We start from the raw sequence: 18,185 nt of genomic DNA on the forward strand, positions 1-18,185 counted from the left end.
TTCTCAGAGCTGTTTAACCTAACACAGGGAGATTAGATAGGAGCTCATGCAGCCTCAAATGATGGTTACACTTTTATGGTCAAGGCCACAGGACAGGTTATGGAGACATTGACATTTTGTGGGGTTATACTCAGTAACTAGTTTTGAATTATTGAGAAGAAGTCACCATTGCATGCTATTAACTTTCATGATACCAATGCAGCTGCTAAGTATCCCTTACTCATTATAAGTATATGCAATTGAGAAAAATAGATCAGTAATAACTGCAGCAGATTTGTACTCCACCACGTTATGGCATCTATAGAGCCTTCTCCTGGTTCAGAAGTTCTATTGTGGGGTCATGTTCTCTGGAAGCTTCTGCCTCAAGCATCACTTTAATTGCAAAATTTACAAAAACCTTCAATAATCCGCATTGCTGAGTAATGACCTTCACTTGTTTCCTTGTGCAGACAATGAGCCAACCAGCCAGGATTATAGGACACGGTTTATGACCTTCTTAATACACAGTAAAGCTTATGAAATAAAGTTTTATGTTTTGTGTGATTGAAGATTTGATCTTTATTCTGTTCCATAGCAAAAAAAAAAAGGCACAACAGTCTTTTCTATTTTATACAAACAGGTTTTATTTCCATTTAATACAGATTCCAGTTCTAGAACATTCCTGTACAACATCAGTAGCCAGTGCAAAATATGCTTCATCCATTTCACATACAAACATGATTCAGAATGGCAGTAATGGTTCAGTCATCAGTCCAGGTGGCAGACAAAGCACTCATTGCATAGAAAGTGGAGAAAGTTCTGATTAAATGCACAAGAAAATGCTAAGCAAAATGGTAAACCCACCTATTCAAGGCACCATACTACAAAACATGAGCCACTACGAAATATACACATTTGGAAGGAGACCAGACAACCCAACACCGTCACCTCTATCTTCTCCTCCCAGAAAGAAATGGAGGAGGAGCAAGAATATCAGGGAGCGGCTATCCGAGCAGCCGAGATCTCCCCGTATATATCCAGCACCAAAAGAGAAGTCAGAAAGTGGGTAGAGGGAAAAAAAAAAAAAAAGCCAACACGTGTGATGAGCAGTTGCATCACAATTTCACCCGCTGTTAACCCACAATTTCTGAAATTGAGTGACATTTGTCACTCTTTGGATGCAAATCACTGATCAGCCAACTCCTCAGCTCTAGTTTACAATCGAATACAAGGCCACTCACACTAGGATTCTGTGACCCCCAAGTGCTACATTTCACCCCCACCATCTCTGAGGAGCATCATGTCTGTAAAGACTAACTCCCAGCCGCATGGGAGAACACCGCTGCAGCACTTTCAAGAAGTAACCCAAAAACATCGGATGCACATCTGTGTGATAACCAAATGCTGATGACCTGGTGCTGCTGGTTCAGCTTCTCTGCAGTGTAGAATAAAAATAAGGACACATTTAGGGTCACAAAACCATAAAAAAAACTATGGTTAAAGTCAGAACAGCACGTACCACAAAGATTATATGCACAAGGAAAAATACACAAAAGGAGAGTTTAGGGAATCCCCTTCACAACGTACACACAGTACATCCTATAGAGCCACCCGAGTGCAGTTACTCCAACGCTTCACTCAGTGTTTTATGTTGTGCAGAGGTTGCCTGTCACCAGCATCAATTAGCAGCGAAAGGAGGGAGAAAAGGAGATTTTGCAAGGCACAAATTCCCAAAGCTACAATTGACCAGCAGCTTGTAAAACCTGACGCAGCAAAAGCTTATTAGGGAGCAGCAACCCCTTCCTATTCAATGCTAGTTATAAGGCTCAAGTTTACCAGGCGTCTGTCATTCATCAGATTCAGCGCTTATTTGGCGTAAATGAATGTCCACCATCAGCCGAGTAGTGTGTGTAGTACCTGATTATTCATTGTGTAGGAACCCTACGCGTGCAAAGCTTACAAGGTGTCTACGGGAATTTACAAAAAAAAAATGTCTTTTTTGCAGCATCAGTGGGGTTTTCCCAAGTCAATGTACATTCATTTGTGTTCTTTACAATCAAGCGTTAACAGTTGTCGCCATCCGGTACCTCACATACAGCACCACCGGTACACGGATAGCATGCTGCTTTCTACAAGGGAGATGAGCCTCCCTGGATGGCACTATAGATCCTACATACATTCCTCCTGTCAGTAAGAGGTCCTGAGAGCGTTACATACAACAGAACGACATGGGGACACATCCGCACAACCTGGAAAACAACTTGTGTTTATGGGACAAGTCACAGACAATAAGAACAGGACTGGAACAAATATTTACATCTGTACAGTTCAGTCCACAAGATGCCTGCCGGCACCACTTCTAAAAACCTAAGGATCATCTTATATGAATTTTGCTTTCCTGTTCTATGTTGCTACACACAGATGAGGGGCACCAGGAGTTTGTTCTCTGGCCTTCGTCTACTCCCACCACACAGAATCAAGTCTTCATCTTTATCCTGACAGTTTTTTGGGATTTCACTTGAAGATGATGTGATAGCCGGCGCCATTCTCTGCTGCAAAACACACAGATGTGAATACAGCCAAAAAGCGAGGACGGACACCAACCCCCTCCTCCAGTGCTCAGAGAACCCACCTTTCATAGTGCTCAGGATAAAGCAGGATTCATCCTGGAAGTTCTGGATCACCTGAGGAAAAAAAAATGGAAGAAAATTGAGCTCCATAAAATGTTTCAACATAAACCAGTCAACTAATATGAGAAGTAGCTGCCAGGTCTGTGGAGTCCGTAAGCCGAACTTCAGACTCCTCAATTTCCCCGACCTCAACTGACTCCACTGTCCCTGCAATTGTTCCCCCAAATAAAATCAGGTCACAAGATACCTCCGAACCCTGCAGTGGCCATGCCCCTTTTAAGGCAGTGGAAATCCTATTGATTACCAGTCTCTTTAAGGGGGCTAACCTCATATCTCTATGAAACCGTAGCTGCACAGACACGATGAATCACCTGGAGGGTAGTATTAATGCCTTGTAGGCGAGCATTTAAAGCACACATATATTTCATCTCAGCCGCAACCTCGAGCTCCGCAGCATTATTCATGGACGCCGTCACCCCTGCATCCCCCACAGTCATTCATCATACAGCTGACTGTAGGGGACATTCCTGACATACTGTCACAGGTTACAAAGGAGAAGCCTTGACAACAACTTACAATTAAATCTACAAAGTTATAGGGGGTGGCTCAGTGGAGACCATCAATAGTTCACCAGCTCCTGCACCGATCAGATGTCTGAGCACCCCATGTCCCCCAGGAAAATGGTCTCTATCCTATTATTTTATACTCCACAGCCATGCAAATCTTTTAGCATTACCTGCTGACTTGTTAAGGGTAATTTTTTTAACAAGAACCCACTATATGTCCAAACTGCCTCTACTAAAAGGTAGCCATGGCACAGATTCCTGCCATACCCAGCCCATGGACTTTATTTCTTTGGTTACACAGGGAGATTTCAGACATCTCCTATCACTCACCTTCCCCACTACAATCTTGACACAAGTTGCCTTTGGTTGCAACCTTCTGCATGTTATGTTTGGAGGACTGAATCGAAGCATGGAAATCCAATATACTTACCTCTGTGCTGACAACCACATGAATTCCAGTTGGTCCCCTTCTATAAATCTGATTGATTTGCTGTGGAGAGATTGAATACAGGTTTGCAATCTTCTCCAGTAACTCCAAGGCCGTGAGCTCTTCCAGGAATATGGCATGGTACACTGCAGAGATAATTCAGGATCAGTAAGCTGACCAAGAGGAACAGAGATGTCCTGCACCCAAGGAGCAGACAATTGCATGGTATATTAAATACTTCTTCAACTAGCTCCCTGCAGACACCAGTCTCCTGCTGAAGACAGTTTGCCTATTTGGGGAATAAGGTCTGTACTAAATGGCTAGAAAAACCAGTCTGGCAGGAAATACAGCCCCTAAGATAACATCCTCACAATCTGGAGATGAAACATGTGATGAACTTTTTACACATTGCCCCAGGGACAAGTCAGAATTTGCCCTGACAAACAGCACCGACAGCAAACCGATCATAACCATGTAGCTAACCCTGTGCTTCAGGTCCAGGGCTTTGCAACAAGAGGTCACCGGAAACTAAGAAAGGGATGATGAGGATGTAGTCTTCAGATCAGCACCTCACCCAACCCATATAGGCTAGATATTATTATGTAGCTGCAACCTACCAGACATGGATGGGTCATTGGACTCGCGTTTCTGGGCGGTTCTGTTCTGCTCAGATTCGTGGCAGACGTATATTGTCAGTCTTGGCCTCACATTCCTATAGAAAGATGCACAAAATTTGTAATTTGCAGCCATTTACACTCAGTCACCATCTGAGTACTCGAGACTTGTACCTACCTTCCCTTCACTGCATTAAAGAGCCGGATTCCATCAGCCGGACCACAGACTTGAATGAAATCGTCTTTGGTCATCTTTAATAAGTCAGCGCCTGTTGGGACAAGGTTAGACATAGAATCCATTATTAACTGAACCTTTAATCACTGGGTGATATTTATCAAAATGTATGGAATGTGTGGCCTGGGAATCCTCTCATTCGTTCACTCTACCCAAACCTTGAGCAACCCACACCTATCCCCTCCTCTTCTGCACGATCGCCATTGTCCTCGGAGGCTTTTATGAATGTCAGGGATGCACTCCCAGGCTAATAAGAGGCACTTACCAAGGCAAAAACCTCTTCAGAGTAAGGGTAATAGCACTCAGCACACATACACAATCATGTCCTCCTCATGTGCAATTACTGGGTTTGGCTGTTCACACCTCCGCTCCTTCTCCTGCAACATCACAGACCCAACTCTATACCCAGTACCTCAGATTTATCACCAGATAAAAAATATTTTACGTATCCCAAGTAGAGTATGGTCGGATATTTTTTCATATCACAGAACCCTGTGAATGCATTGACTGATTTTTGTGTTTTGAGCGACTAAATACCCCAAGAAGGGTTGACGAGACGCACCTGAAAAGCTGGAGAGCAGCCTGCAATACTGCGGGAACCTGTTGCGCTGAAGCCACTGCTGCACATCTTGGATGGTCGCTGAAGGCACAAGATACTGTAAGAAGAAGAAGAGAAACAATGTCCTCCCAGAAAACAAAAACACAATCTGATAATGATCTATAAAATGAGCACTTACCTTTCCTTTGTCTTCCTGATGCCAAGTCTCCGTCTGAAATCCAGGTATTATTTTCTGCAACAAAGAAATGTGGTTTAACACTTTATAGCCCGAGACATTTTCTCTGCAGTGTTGCCCCTGGTGGTTTGACAACCTTCAGGTATGTTTTGGGTTTATGTTTTCTTGTATTGATTTTGTTGTACAAAAGAGTGAAAAAAAAACAACGTATAGCTCTCCTAATGTAATATTTGAAAACAAAGTATCGTAGTGGGTTTTTCCGAATTTAGACCAAATGGTCGGATATGTGCCGTGGTATTGCAGTCAAAGTGGTTCTGCCCCGCCCCTCACTTACGCCTGCTATGCTATGGCACCAATGCCGGAAGACTTATGGAAGACTTGAGACCTTCCTTTATTGGGTGACCAAACCACAAACTGTCCTCGAATAGTACAAGAGGCTGTAATATTACAGGGCACCTGCTAGATACAGGGATGTGACTGCTGCTCTACTCCCAACGCAGGACAAACAACTGCACAGAATGTATCCAGAGAAGAGATTTCTTACAAGAATACAAAGGAGGGGTCGTGCACGGAGGAAACGGCAGCGGAATTTTGACAAGGTTAACATTTTGACTTCTATCATAACTCCCAGGCCAAGTAAAATAAAAGTGTCTCCTGAGAATTACTGACAAGAGGAACAGCCCCCGACCAGACTCCACTCTGTTTCTATGTTAAAGATTGCACATTTTTGTCAGACTTACATCACTTCGCAGAGGAGGAGGCTCCACCTGAGGTGTTGGAGAACAGTTGCTAAAAAGAGTAAGAAATACAAGAATGAGGGAGAGGATCTGAACAGGAGTTTAATAAGAAGATTAACCACATGGTGCTGTCCATAGGAGTGGTGCTGAAAACCTGCAGAATCAGACAGAGACCAGCACCTCCCCCAGGAGGCTTATGTCAAAGCAAAACACTGGTTAGGACAGCTGCACCCGTACATGGTGGGACCGTGGAAACAAGTCTGGCGCTGGTCGGATTCCATGGTCCAAAAAAAAATCGAGCAGTGGGTGGAGTCCTTGCATCATAGTAAAATATGATGCAAGGAATTCCTGCCTGCAAGCAGAACAGCAGCGCCAACACTGTAAATCAATGTTCCAGTGTTGGCACTAGCATTCCTCCGACAGGCAGGGACTCCTTGAATCATATTTCACCATGATGCAAGTACTCCTATCCACAGCACTGTTCTTGCATTCTGACCAGCAAAAAAGTGCCATTTCCGTGGACCGATCATGTTCCTGCTATAGTAGAAGACGTAGGTGACAGAGTGTAATGCTGCAATGCACAGTGTCTGCTACAAACAAGAAACACATACCCTTCTCCAATGCCGAAGCTGTTTGGGGAGCTGTTGTACCCAGGAGATGAGGAACTGTTTGACTGATACGGCATGTCCGGCCAAGGGGAACACTGAGACAGAAACCATTGCAAAATATGAACATAAGGTCTTACAGAAAATGAAATGTTCTGTAGTTTTCTAAGAGCTTGTTAATTACCATAAAACATAAGTGAACTCCTGTCCTGACCTAGTCCAACATGTTACAACTGACTAGTGAAGGCGAAAACCATCACCCTAGAAATTGGTTTAGGAAATTTACCCTGCCCACAGAGGACATTTGACACTTTTGAAGAATAAAGTGAAGTTTATGATCTTTATTGAGACCAGAGTGGATTTCCCCTGTAAATGTGGCTTGATGCTTGCAATGTAGAAGCTTGCAACGCTCACCTCCGCCAGAATGGTGGTTTCGTAGGACTGTTGGTATTTCTCCCTTTCCTGCGCGGTCCGTTTTTCGATCTTCTCTCGATCCGTCTTCTGTTTGCGGTCAGCGCCCTTTGGCTATATATTAAAAAAAAAATAAAATAAAATTAAAATGCATTAGTTTTACTGCTTTAGACGTCACAAGCAAATGGATCATGGAACCTATACAGCAATCACCACTGCACGGAGGTATGCACAGAATCTAATGGAGAAGAGGACAAAACAATGTGAACCAAGGAGATTTGCAGAGGAGTGGAGATTTATGACAAGCATGTAGCGGCCATTTCCCAACTCATCTGACAGGCACTTATTCACACTGGCCAGAAATTTGTGCCGATGTGAAATTTGTGAAAGTTACACAATTCGCAGTATAGATACAGAACTGGTAAAAACACAATGAAAAAAAAAAGAATCGGTAGGCAATAAGCCCCCAAACCCGGCTCTCACCACATCTTTTTGGACGATGTCTCTCTCGCTGGAGTGCACGGACTGGTCCGGAGCTTGAGCATGCAAACATAAACTTGGCAAAACATATAGCTTCAGGTCCAGCACACAGCGATGAGTAGAAAAATATTTTCTTTATTGATCCAAGGGGTAAAACCACAAAAGGAAATGCACAGCTAGCGTCACAGACCGACGCGTTTCAACACAGCAAGGTCTAGACCTTGACAAAGACACTGCTGTGTCGAAACGCGTCGGTCTGTGACGCTAGCTGTGCATTTCCTTTTGTGGTTTTACCCCTTGGATCAATAAAGAAAATATTTTTCTACTCATCGCTGTGTGCTGGACCTGAAGCTATATGTTTTGCCAAGTTTATAAATACAGAACTGGGTGCAATTTAATGTCTCGATGTTGAGAAATGTAGGCAAAGCAAAATAACGAGTGCAGCTCTGGAGTATAATACAGGATGTAACTCAGGATCAGTACAGGATCAGCAATGTCATGTATGTACACAGTGACTGCACCAGCAGCAGAATAGTGAGTGCAGCTCTGGAGTATAATACAGGATGTAACTGAGGATCAGTACAGGATCAGCAATGTCATGTATGTACACAGTGACTGCACCAGCAGCAGAATAGTGAGTGCAGCTCTGGAGTATAATACAGGATGTAACTCAGGATCAGTACAGGATAAGCAATGTCATGTATGTACACAGTGACTGCACCAGCAGAATAGTGAGTGCAGCTCTGGGGTATAATACAGGATGTAACTCAGGATCAGTACAGGATAAGTAATGTCATGTATGTACACAGTGACTGCACCAGCAGCAGAATAGTGAGCGCAGCTCTGGAGTGTAATACAGGATGTAACTCAGGATCAGTACAGGATAAGTAATGTCATGTATGTACACAGTGACTGCACCAGCAGCAGAATAGTGAGTGCAGCTCTGGAGTGTAATACAGGATGTAACTCAGGATCAGTACAGGATAAGTAATGTCATGTATGTGCACAGTGACTGCACCAGCAGCAGAATAGTGAGTGCAGCTCTGGAGTATAATACAGGATGTAACTCAGGATCAGTACAGGATAAGCAATGTCATGTATGTACACAGTGACTGCACCAGCAGAATAGTGAGTGCAGCTCTGGGGTATAATACAGGATGTAACTCAGGATCAGTACAGGATAAGTAATGTCATGTATGTACACAGTGACTGCACCAGCAGCAGAATAGTGAGCGCAGCTCTGGAGTGTAATACAGGATGTAACTCAGGATCAGTACAGGATAAGTAATGTCATGTATGTGCACAGTGACTGCACCAGCAGCAGAATAGTGAGTGCAGCTCTGGAGTGTAATACAGGATGTAACTCAGGATCAGTACAGGATAAGTAATGTCATGTATGTGCACAGTGACTGCACCAGCAGCAGAATAGGGACTACAGCTGCACTCATTTTACAGGAGCAGTGGAAATACATGACATTATGTATCCTGTATTATACTCCAGAGCTGCACTCACTATTCTGTTGGTGCATAGTATAATACAGGATAAAAATGTGAATCAGAAATTAAAACATTCACAAACTGTCAAAACTGAGCTTTTAATTCAGATTTAACTTTAGATTTCGGTAGTTAAATGGAAAGGTCCTCTGCCTATCTCCATATTTTGAGGCATGATAGATCGCTGTCAGTCAAGGTTTGGATTCCAGCACTTACTTTGAAGACCTTGAACTGGCAGCTGGCCGAGTGTAAATGTTCTGAGTATTCGCCATTCTCGTTCTGCTTAAACGTATCAATTTGGATCCTAAAAGAAACACCTTTCTCTCCGCCATGCTTTCTAGGTGTAAACTCTGTGCTAATGCAGTGCACCTTTAAATAGAGATAAACAAAATCGGTTATACAGGAATCTTGCTGAATGACTCCAGGGAGATTTTTATAAATCAAAATTAAAAAAAAATTACAAATTGGCAACATTTTATGCAGGTTCATTCTGTAATGGAATATGTAAAGAGAGCACTCAAAGTCAGGTAAATGCCCACCTGAATAAATGCAGAGGCTCGCTTGCTGGGATCCCACAAGAACTCCACAGTATTCAGCTGTGTTGGGCTCACTCGGGGATCCAATATACCGACAGATAAAGGGATGTCTGTGCAGGGGACAGAATGTATTTATACTCTATCCATTCAGGATGAGCTGACCGTAAAGGATTTAGAGTGACAAGAGTCAGGAGCAGAACAGACAGGAAGCCTCAAGGGAAGACGCAGAAAAGGAAAACTGCCCAGAGCAGACACCATTGAGCTGCTAGATGTAGTAGAAGGATCTTATCAATGATTGCACAGACCTAGATCAAGAATGCGATCCCCGGGTCTGCTCCATCTCCAGCCTTCTAACTGCTGATGCTCCGTGTACTGCAGACGCCGGTCATGGAAAAGTACACGAATGATGCTCTAAAACATGACAAGGAGGAATCAGCAGCTGTCCGAGTGTCAGCAGCACAGAACCAGCGCTCGTCCACCAGCCTCCTACCTTTATGTGTTTACTGTTTGGCTCTTGGTATTCTCCCAATTTTCTATTATCCAGGAGGCGAATTTCATAAGATTGTCCTGGAACAAATGAGACACAACCAGATTTAATCTTCATTTAAATGCGGTTACTGATTTACTAGACATTCACTAGGTCACATTCCCTGAAAGTCACACATCTGCCAATACCAAGATGTATATTGATGGCATGCAGCCTGGAGAGGCGAGATACACAGGACACAACTTGTACAGCACATATGCAGGCATTCTCAAAACACGCTAGGAGCATACAGAGAACAGATGAGGGGCCATGGACCACCGTCACATGTTATTAGGGAAGCGGGGCAGCGTAGCACCATCTCAGCAAAAACTGGTCAAAGTTCATTGATTCTGGGGAGACGTCACCCAACTCAATGCAGCCACCGGTAGACTTTCTCCATCAATCAACACAGACAAGAAACAGGACAAGCAGGAGGTCACATAAAGCAAGGGTACACACAGGGGCAGGGATGATGACATCCAAGTCCAGACTGAGGCTCATATTGAGCAGCAACAAAGGTATAGAAAATCTTTAATTATGAGTGGATGAAGCCATAACATTATCAGAGGGCACTAATCAGTTCTGTCAGTCACAACGGGCACTGCCTGAGCCAAGACACACGTGTGACCCTTTATCAGTGAGCAGTAAACAGCCCGCGGAGCAGAGTGTTCCAGGTAACAGGCTATTCCACCCATCAATGACAAAGCAGTTGGCTATAAAATGCTCGATGCCTAGTAATTAAACAAGACCTGTGCAATTACTGTGTTTCCAGATCAGCAGCCAAGTCCTTTGCCAACTGTTGTAATCAAGATGGCAGTAGCAGAATACTAGTATCTGCTTGGCGAGACCTCACCTGAGAGTGAGCTTCTGCAGGAGTGCAAGGCGATGCAAGACAATTACAAGGAAAGTCCTTGAAGAACCAGATTTTCCTAACAGATTCCCCACTTAAATTTATACAAGAACCCGACATGGGGAACGGTACGCGCATCTCCATATCTGCTGTCAGAACTGGAACAAGCCAGATTTGAGTTCAGTAGCGGAGTCTGATGATATATTGTAACAACCGATGGGTGGTAATACACTGTAACAACCAGGCCATTTGTTGAATAGCCAGTCTATTGAGATACTCACGGGGGAGAATAACCGCTGAACCAGGGGCAGAGTACAGACAACGGCAGCTTCAATTACATGTAGATGAAAGATTATGTACAGAGTCCGATATAAGACAGGACTGCAGGTATTACACAGCACACACTCACCACATGATTAAGGTCATACGTCCAAACCAATCACTCCCATCAGCCAGGACAATATATAATCCCTCAGACCCAATGGGGGCCCAAATGTTATTGTAAAGCAAAAGGCAGCACTGCAACATCCAGCTCAGCCACACAATATAACCAGCACTGCATCCATGATTCCCCAATCACAGCACATGCAATATTAAGAAAAAATAATAAAGTGTTACTGCTACTGCAGGATCTATTCTTATGAGGGGTTCATATAGTTCTGGATCGCTACGAAGAGGTCAATGAGAATGGACCCTCCTCCGGTATATGACTCAATGTAAATACAGGGAGAAAAGCAAAATAGATACCTGTGAGAAGGGAGTAATTTTTAGCATCACCTCCATATGTTGTACATCAGGACTTTCTCTACCCACCCGCCTACACAAAGGTAGACAGGTTCAGGTGTCTGAGTATCACTCAAGCAGGCCAATTCTTTCTCAAGTACAAGCTTTTCTCCACAGGGAAACAGGTGAAAGAAAACAGGTCAGAACTGGGAAAACAAAACACTCCCTCAGATATGCAAACAGAACCAGACAAAAATCATAAAGAGCGGACGATGGCGAATGGTCCTGCAGAGAGACGGGTCATGTCATACATTGCACGGGTCCCCAGAAATGACTGACTGAATAAATCTGCTCAGGAAGCCTTTATTCCCCAGGAAAAGCCACATTTCTGTTTCTTCAGGACCACCCCAGGTGACGTGCCAAGAGATTTCAGATCGGTTTTTTCCATGCCAGCCACATCCCAACGTAAATCACATTGTATCAGGTCACCGATACAAAATAGCAAACCTGTTACTTGGTTCCCTGAAGAAACTTCCATTTAAATATTAAAGATAATATAGTGGGTAAAAAAATCATCATCCCTCTTATCAGGGGCCCGTCTGTGGCTCTCCACCAGTTCTGCAGCTTCAAACACCACATTTTAGCCTCACAAGCCGGTGGAAAGCCAAAGTCTTTGTGCCCCACAGAGACAGTCATTGCTGGGGAATGTGACTGACCGGACTGTGCAATCAGGAAATATGACAACCTGGTGCCAAGATGGAATCTCATCAGCTCAGGAAGCAAGAAAGATTCTCCACCTCATAACCAGCTCATACATATCTGTTCCATTTCATGAGAAACTCTGCCACAAGTAGTGGCTATAATGGCAACACAACAGCATGCTCCTGTACAAATCCACCCAATGCTAGGACTGGTGCAGAACGGTCCATTCATGTATAGAAGGGCCATACTGACTCTATAGGAGGTTGTGGGATAGATGCAAGTTATGGGGGGTCCAAGAGACCTTTTCCAGCTACACAGAACATGGAATGAGAACACTCGGCTTCAGAGAAATGTGCTAAGCTCCAAAAGGTCATCAGTAGTTCTCAGGACATCTATTGCACATGGTCGACACTGAAAGAAATCTTGTCTCGTATACTCCGATGCCACATTTTGAGAAGCCACCATGTGGCATTCAGGAGGAAAATGGTCATCAAGTTTTCTACAACAAAGCTGAAGTGTGAATATACACCACAGCTTCATACAGAACTGGAAGCAATCCAACAAGGGAAAAAAAAAAGAAAAAAATATATCATTCATTTTTGAGGTTGGTGGGCTCCTGCTGTGTCTGGAATTTTGGGGCCAGAGGTTCTGTCTTATGAAGTGAGACTCTGAACATAAGAGCAGCCGTCACGCACGTATCGATGGTACGTAATACGGAACATTTAGGCTTAACTATGGAAAGAACTTTAATCTTAACACAATGTCATGGCTGAGAAAGCCACAAGATTAATTGAACCATAAAGATTTAATCTGTGTGTGGGTGGCTTCCAATAGTGGAGGATTCTGTGCTACATGAAGCAGATTGACTTGTGGATTTAAAGATTTGCTCTCCTGCGGGCAGATTCATGACAGACAAGGATATGGGGGATGCAACAGTCATACAAAATCCAGATTACGGATAAACCACATGTGTCCTGCAAATGGTTTATGAGGGACGGTGCCCAAACCCACGTCCAAAAGTGGGAAGGTCACGTGGAATTCAGCTGGAACAAAATGTAGTGAACCTTATTACCCAACATTCAGAACCATTTAGAGACACAACAGAGGGCGGCCACACATGGCATCATATGTCGGCTCCAAGTGTCTGATTACCGCTTTGTAACTGAGCAGTGACTAGAAACTACTGAGCAGAGCGCACATCGGCAGCCCCACATACTGTACAAGGGTCATTCCTCCAGATGGGATCAGAATGCTACAAGGGAGAGGGAGGTCTGAACTCACCGCAGGGGTAACTAAGAATCCTTAATGTCTATAGACACAGGGTGGCCAATATACACTGGAGAGAAAGATACCAGCTACAAAAAGTAAAACAGAAGTTTATAGCTCCAGAAATTCATCAGTTGTTGCTTTTGCAGAAGAACTTGTGGACCAGAAGCCACTTTAGAAAGATGTACCCAATATACAAACCTTTGACAGCACCAGTCCATTGTGGCACAATACACGAGGGGACCATAAAATACAACCTAAAAGGAATATTGTTTTTAAATCCTCACACAATAAGGCAGATCTGGGCACTGGGGGCAGCAACCACCCTAACAAGGAAGAGGACGGGGTAATACTAGTACCACGGCATTAAGCGGGAATCCAAAAGATCAATGTTAGAGGGTTGACTCCTGTTCCCATTCACCTTCTTCACAAAAAGTGCTTAAAAGACTTAAGTCCTGTAAGTGTGTAATAAGAAGGGTTAATTCAATGCAAACAGATGATAACGTCTGATAAGTGGTCAGTACAATCTAATCCATGCGCATGGGGCAGTGGGCACCACTGCATCTTACCTTGGTTGAGATATGTCAAGGTCTCTTCATGCAATTTAACAGCAGGGGATGTAGCTGCACATAGGACATACTGGAAGGGGGACAGCTTTGCCTCAGTGTCAGGGGAGAGGTGGAGAGGATGTTCCTCTTGCTTAAAAATTGGCAAAGCAAGGACGTCACTAGAAGGAAGAAGAGGCGGCATCAAATCCATGCCCCGTACAAGATGGTTTCTCACAATGTTATATATCATGCAATCTAACCAATTTGTAACAGAATAAACATTATCATTTGCCACAAAGTTGTGATAAGCGCTGAAGCTTCCCTTCTACAACCTTCTCTCCCAGAAGGAATAATTCTATATAAATAGAAGTATAAATGCAGCATAAATCCAGAACCGCTCTCAATTAAGTGGCAAAAATGTAAAGCGTGACGGAATTTGATGGCGCTACATAAACAAAGATAATTATTAAAGATGCAGAGATCTACTGCAGGAGTCAATAACTGGCAAAACACTTTATATGACCTAAAAAAAAAAAAAGCAATAACCCAAGATGTGTACAAAATTATTGATGTCATTGTATGACCCAAATTCCCTAAATTTCATTTTGTCGCTGTGAGGAGTTGGGCCGTTGCTCAGCAGGACACTCTGCAGCCAAGAACTTAATCCACTTTATTATTCAGATCCGACGTTACAATGAACATTCACTGCATTAATCCCCCGGCTGGATCCCAACTTCAGAAAATCCCGGCTTTGCCGTGGCTATTTCCCCCCTATATCTCTACAGCGTCTGCGACATTAGCAGAAAGTTGACTTTCTGCATAACTTGGATAATCCAGAGCATTGTGAAGATTGATGTTGGCTTCCCATGTGTAAATTAAACACGTTTAGCAAAATGTGACTCCACTCGTCAGGATGGATCCGGTTAAAACAAGAGCTGGAAATGAAATATACATCACCCACAATGCAGCAGGGCCCCCTCTCCCTGACGTCAGCACAGACCTCGATTTAAAGCTGAACACCCAAACATAAAACATTCGACTAAAAAAGTTACGATGAGAAGAGGGGTAGAGAACGCCTTGCTTCAAGCGTGACATGGTTAACACTTGGGACCCTGGAAGCTTCAAGAGCAAATTAAATGACTAAACTCGCCGCAAAAAAGCAGACAATCCAGAAATGGGACACAAACCTTAAGTACATGACGGGGGTCTCAAGGGGCTTAATATGGATATATCTTAAAGGGGTTTTCTGTTTGAATAAAGTTACTCTTAAAACTTCTGAAGGTGCAAACCGTTCCTGATCGGTGCTGTGCCGCGGCCTGATCGCCTCTTCCTCCAGGTCAGGTAATGATGCGGTGACACAGATGAGCCAGTACCGGCCACACAGGTCCCTATGTCATCACATTACTGGTGGCCACATAATGTCACACAACGTGGTTATGTAGAGTTGTCTTATATACATCTTTTACAGAATAAAGTTAAAGCTCAGACAGATCTAGTGTAGGGGAGGGGGTCTGCGACCTGCAGCTGCACCAAAATAGTCTGAATGCGGGATCCTTAACCACACAACATGAAATTCTGTTTTAGGTTTATTACATGGTAACAGTCATTCTGTGGTTGTTACACCTCCGGCGCTGGAATATCCCACACACATCAGAGGAGACGGCATGAAACACTCATCACCACAATGGGGTTTTTTACTCAATTCTTGTCATTTTGTGATGCAAAGGGGGATGTGCGCAGATCCTCCTCTGTACCAGCCTGATTTCATCTGCAAACAAGAGGTGATGGGAGGTCACATGCATTTCGAGTTATGCCAGATGAGGACACAGACATTGGCAGTGCACTGAATCCTGGCAAGTCTCCTTGGCCCAATGGAGGATGAAGGACAGAAATAGATCTGGCAGTAAGTATGGAACAGTCAAGCTTCAGCTGCATCAGCCCCTTATCCTGCAAATTATCGGGAAAATCTACAGAGCCCAGTGCGAGGAGGATTACAGAAGATCAGATCTGGAGAGGGGGGGTGCTAATTATTGTAGACACCACAGAAACAGTGCCCTGAAGATACACGGGGAATCCTAGAGCGCTGCCGAGGGGCCCTGAGCAAACTACTTCAGCGGGAACAATCAGGCTGCACAGTTACCATCAGAATGGACTTACAAACTGTTTGTTTTACTTTTGGAGTAAGTCACAACATGGCCACCATCAATTTCCACACAATCACCCAGCTTTCCCAGGATCCAGAGCAGCAAAAGCAACAACTTTTAAATTTCAAATATTTGTTTTTGAAAATCCAGTTATCTGCGGAGAGTTATCACTGCCCATGTCAGACACTCGCCACTATTAGAAAAAGAAAATCATTCACTTAAAGGACATAATTTGCTGAACAAGCTACACCAGGTTCAGGCTTTGACTCAGAATGCCGACCCCCTGCATTGCTTCGTAGATTGTAAGCTCTTGTGCACAGGAGCCGCTTTCCAGTAGTTGTATAGGACAACGTTACTGCTCGGTATGGCTAATTTTATTTGTAAATGACCCCCATGATCTGTACAACACCACGGCATATGATAGCGCCATAGAAAGAAAGATTTGTTCATGGCAGCTGTCATCCCTCTTCACCTGTAGAAGGACCAGGGGAGCAACATAAACTGCAGACTCCATGTTTGCTTTACAAATCTGCCCCATCGACCCTGGAGCATCTGCGCCGCTGATAACCCTGCGCTTCTAGTGTTTGCTCAGGAGGGTCAGGGCCCTGGTCCCAAAATAATCGTCATCAGAGATAAAACACGTTGCACAGGATTTATTCTAGCGAAGAGCCGTGATACAAGTGAGCCAGTACCAGCGGGCAGGTAAAGTGGCTTAAAGTTTTCTCTACTCTTACTTATCAACCACAAAATCCAAAGGTGTCCATTCACTAATCGAAAAAAACCAAGGGGGCTATTATATGACCCATGACTCCCGAGCCCAGAGATTCCAAATACCCAGCCCAAAAGGCAACCTATAGTGTGTACTGCGACTAGACAGACTCTTCCAGCATCAACCACAGGTCCAGAAGATCCTTGGAAAGACTATCCACATCACTGACAGCTTGTTACTCGTGTGTCAGCAGCACATCGCACTGTACACACCGCGTGATGTGCTGCAGACAAGTGATGACCCCCACCCACTACATGGCCCCCCAGAAGCTGTAATGCCGGACCATGACCTCGACCACCCCTTGGGTTACACCACAGGAGATCCTGGTGGGTCACTGGGACAGGCATCCGGATGTAACAGGTCCTGACCCTAAGCTGGGATGCATTACAAAGGTGACCCAGACTATAGAGAAACATGGGACGTCCTGCACTGACACACTGTAACGGACAGCTGAGCTAACTACTCACCGTAGGGGACCCAGGCTATAGGGAAACATGGGACGTCCTGCACTGACACACTGTAACGGACTGCTGAGCTGACTACTCACCGCAGGTAGCTTCCGCTCGAGTGCTGGTTGTAGTGCTCGGGCTGCGAGTGCCAGAAGAGCATTTTCATCCCACAATGATTGGTGACAAATCCACGACACAGAACGGAGACCCCCGACCTCTGCCCCTGACCACCCTCTAACGGGAGCCGACACCCCAGCACATTACGGACGCCCCTCGTGTGACACCTCGGGGAACACTAGCGAGCAAACCGAACCCGACTACAGCCCGGACCAAAACCGACTACAGCCCAAGACACAGAGCGACTGCCCCGCCCCAACCCGCAGCACCGCTTATATAACCGCCCCGCCCCCGGGCTCTGATTGGTTGCCTGCAGAACGTCCCTACACACATATGTGACGTAAAGCGCGAGGAGCGGAGGCTGCGGGAGAGGGCGGGGAGCAGGGTCACTTGTACCTCTTATATAGAGGAGGGGGACACTCACCTGTACTGGGGGTAATATAGAGGCGTGTCTCACCTGTACTGGAGGCTAATATAGAGGGGGGTGTCACCTGTACTGGGGGTAATATAGAGGGGGACACTCACCTGTACTGGGGGTAATATAGAGGGGGGTCTCACCTGTACTGGGGGTAATATAGAGGGGGACACTCACCTGTACTGGGGGTAATATAGAGGGAACACTCACCTGTACGGGGGGGTAATA

At 44.7% G+C, this 18,185-nt stretch overlaps 1 protein-coding gene across 2 annotated transcripts; it reads right to left on the reverse strand.

The window, feature by feature from the left end:
• Nucleotides 1-604: 604 nt before the first annotated feature.
• On the reverse strand, nucleotides 605-17,805 carry TFCP2L1 (transcription factor CP2 like 1). Of its 2 annotated transcripts, none has more exons than XM_072122057.1 (16): nucleotides 17,444-17,805; nucleotides 14,085-14,242; nucleotides 9,939-10,015; nucleotides 9,754-9,859; nucleotides 9,452-9,558; nucleotides 9,129-9,281; nucleotides 6,942-7,052; nucleotides 6,534-6,625; nucleotides 5,926-5,974; nucleotides 5,189-5,242; nucleotides 5,014-5,107; nucleotides 4,395-4,485; nucleotides 4,220-4,314; nucleotides 3,606-3,748; nucleotides 2,612-2,663; nucleotides 605-2,531 (listed from the first exon to the last, which is right to left on the reverse strand). In XM_072122057.1, the coding sequence occupies exons 1-16, from the start codon at nucleotides 17,470-17,472 to the stop codon at nucleotides 2,494-2,496; spliced, it is 1,449 nt and encodes a 482-aa protein (XP_071978158.1). In that variant the 5' UTR covers nucleotides 17,473-17,805; the 3' UTR covers nucleotides 605-2,493. The 2 variants fall into 2 exon arrangements, with proteins under 2 accessions (XP_071978158.1, XP_071978157.1); XM_072122056.1 differs by having other exon boundaries at nucleotides 17,524-17,804.
• Nucleotides 17,806-18,185: the final 380 nt, after the last annotated feature.

This window comes from Engystomops pustulosus, chromosome 8 (genome assembly GCF_040894005.1).
Source record: "Engystomops pustulosus chromosome 8, aEngPut4.maternal, whole genome shotgun sequence".
Taxonomy (NCBI): Eukaryota; Metazoa; Chordata; class Amphibia; order Anura; family Leptodactylidae; genus Engystomops; species Engystomops pustulosus.

Coding starts and splice junctions, on each gene's coding strand:
- TFCP2L1 (XM_072122056.1), bottom strand. CDS start 17,591: ATGAAAATGCTCTTCTGGCACTCGCAGCCCGAGCACTACAACCAGCAC. Junction 9,860..9,938: donor CAAACAGTAAACACATAAAG/GTAGGAGGCTGG, acceptor GTCATGTTTTAG/AGCATCATTCGTGTACTTTT. Junction 2,532..2,611: donor TATCCTGAGCACTATGAAAG/GTGGGTTCTCTG, acceptor TGTGTTTTGCAG/CAGAGAATGGCGCCGGCTAT.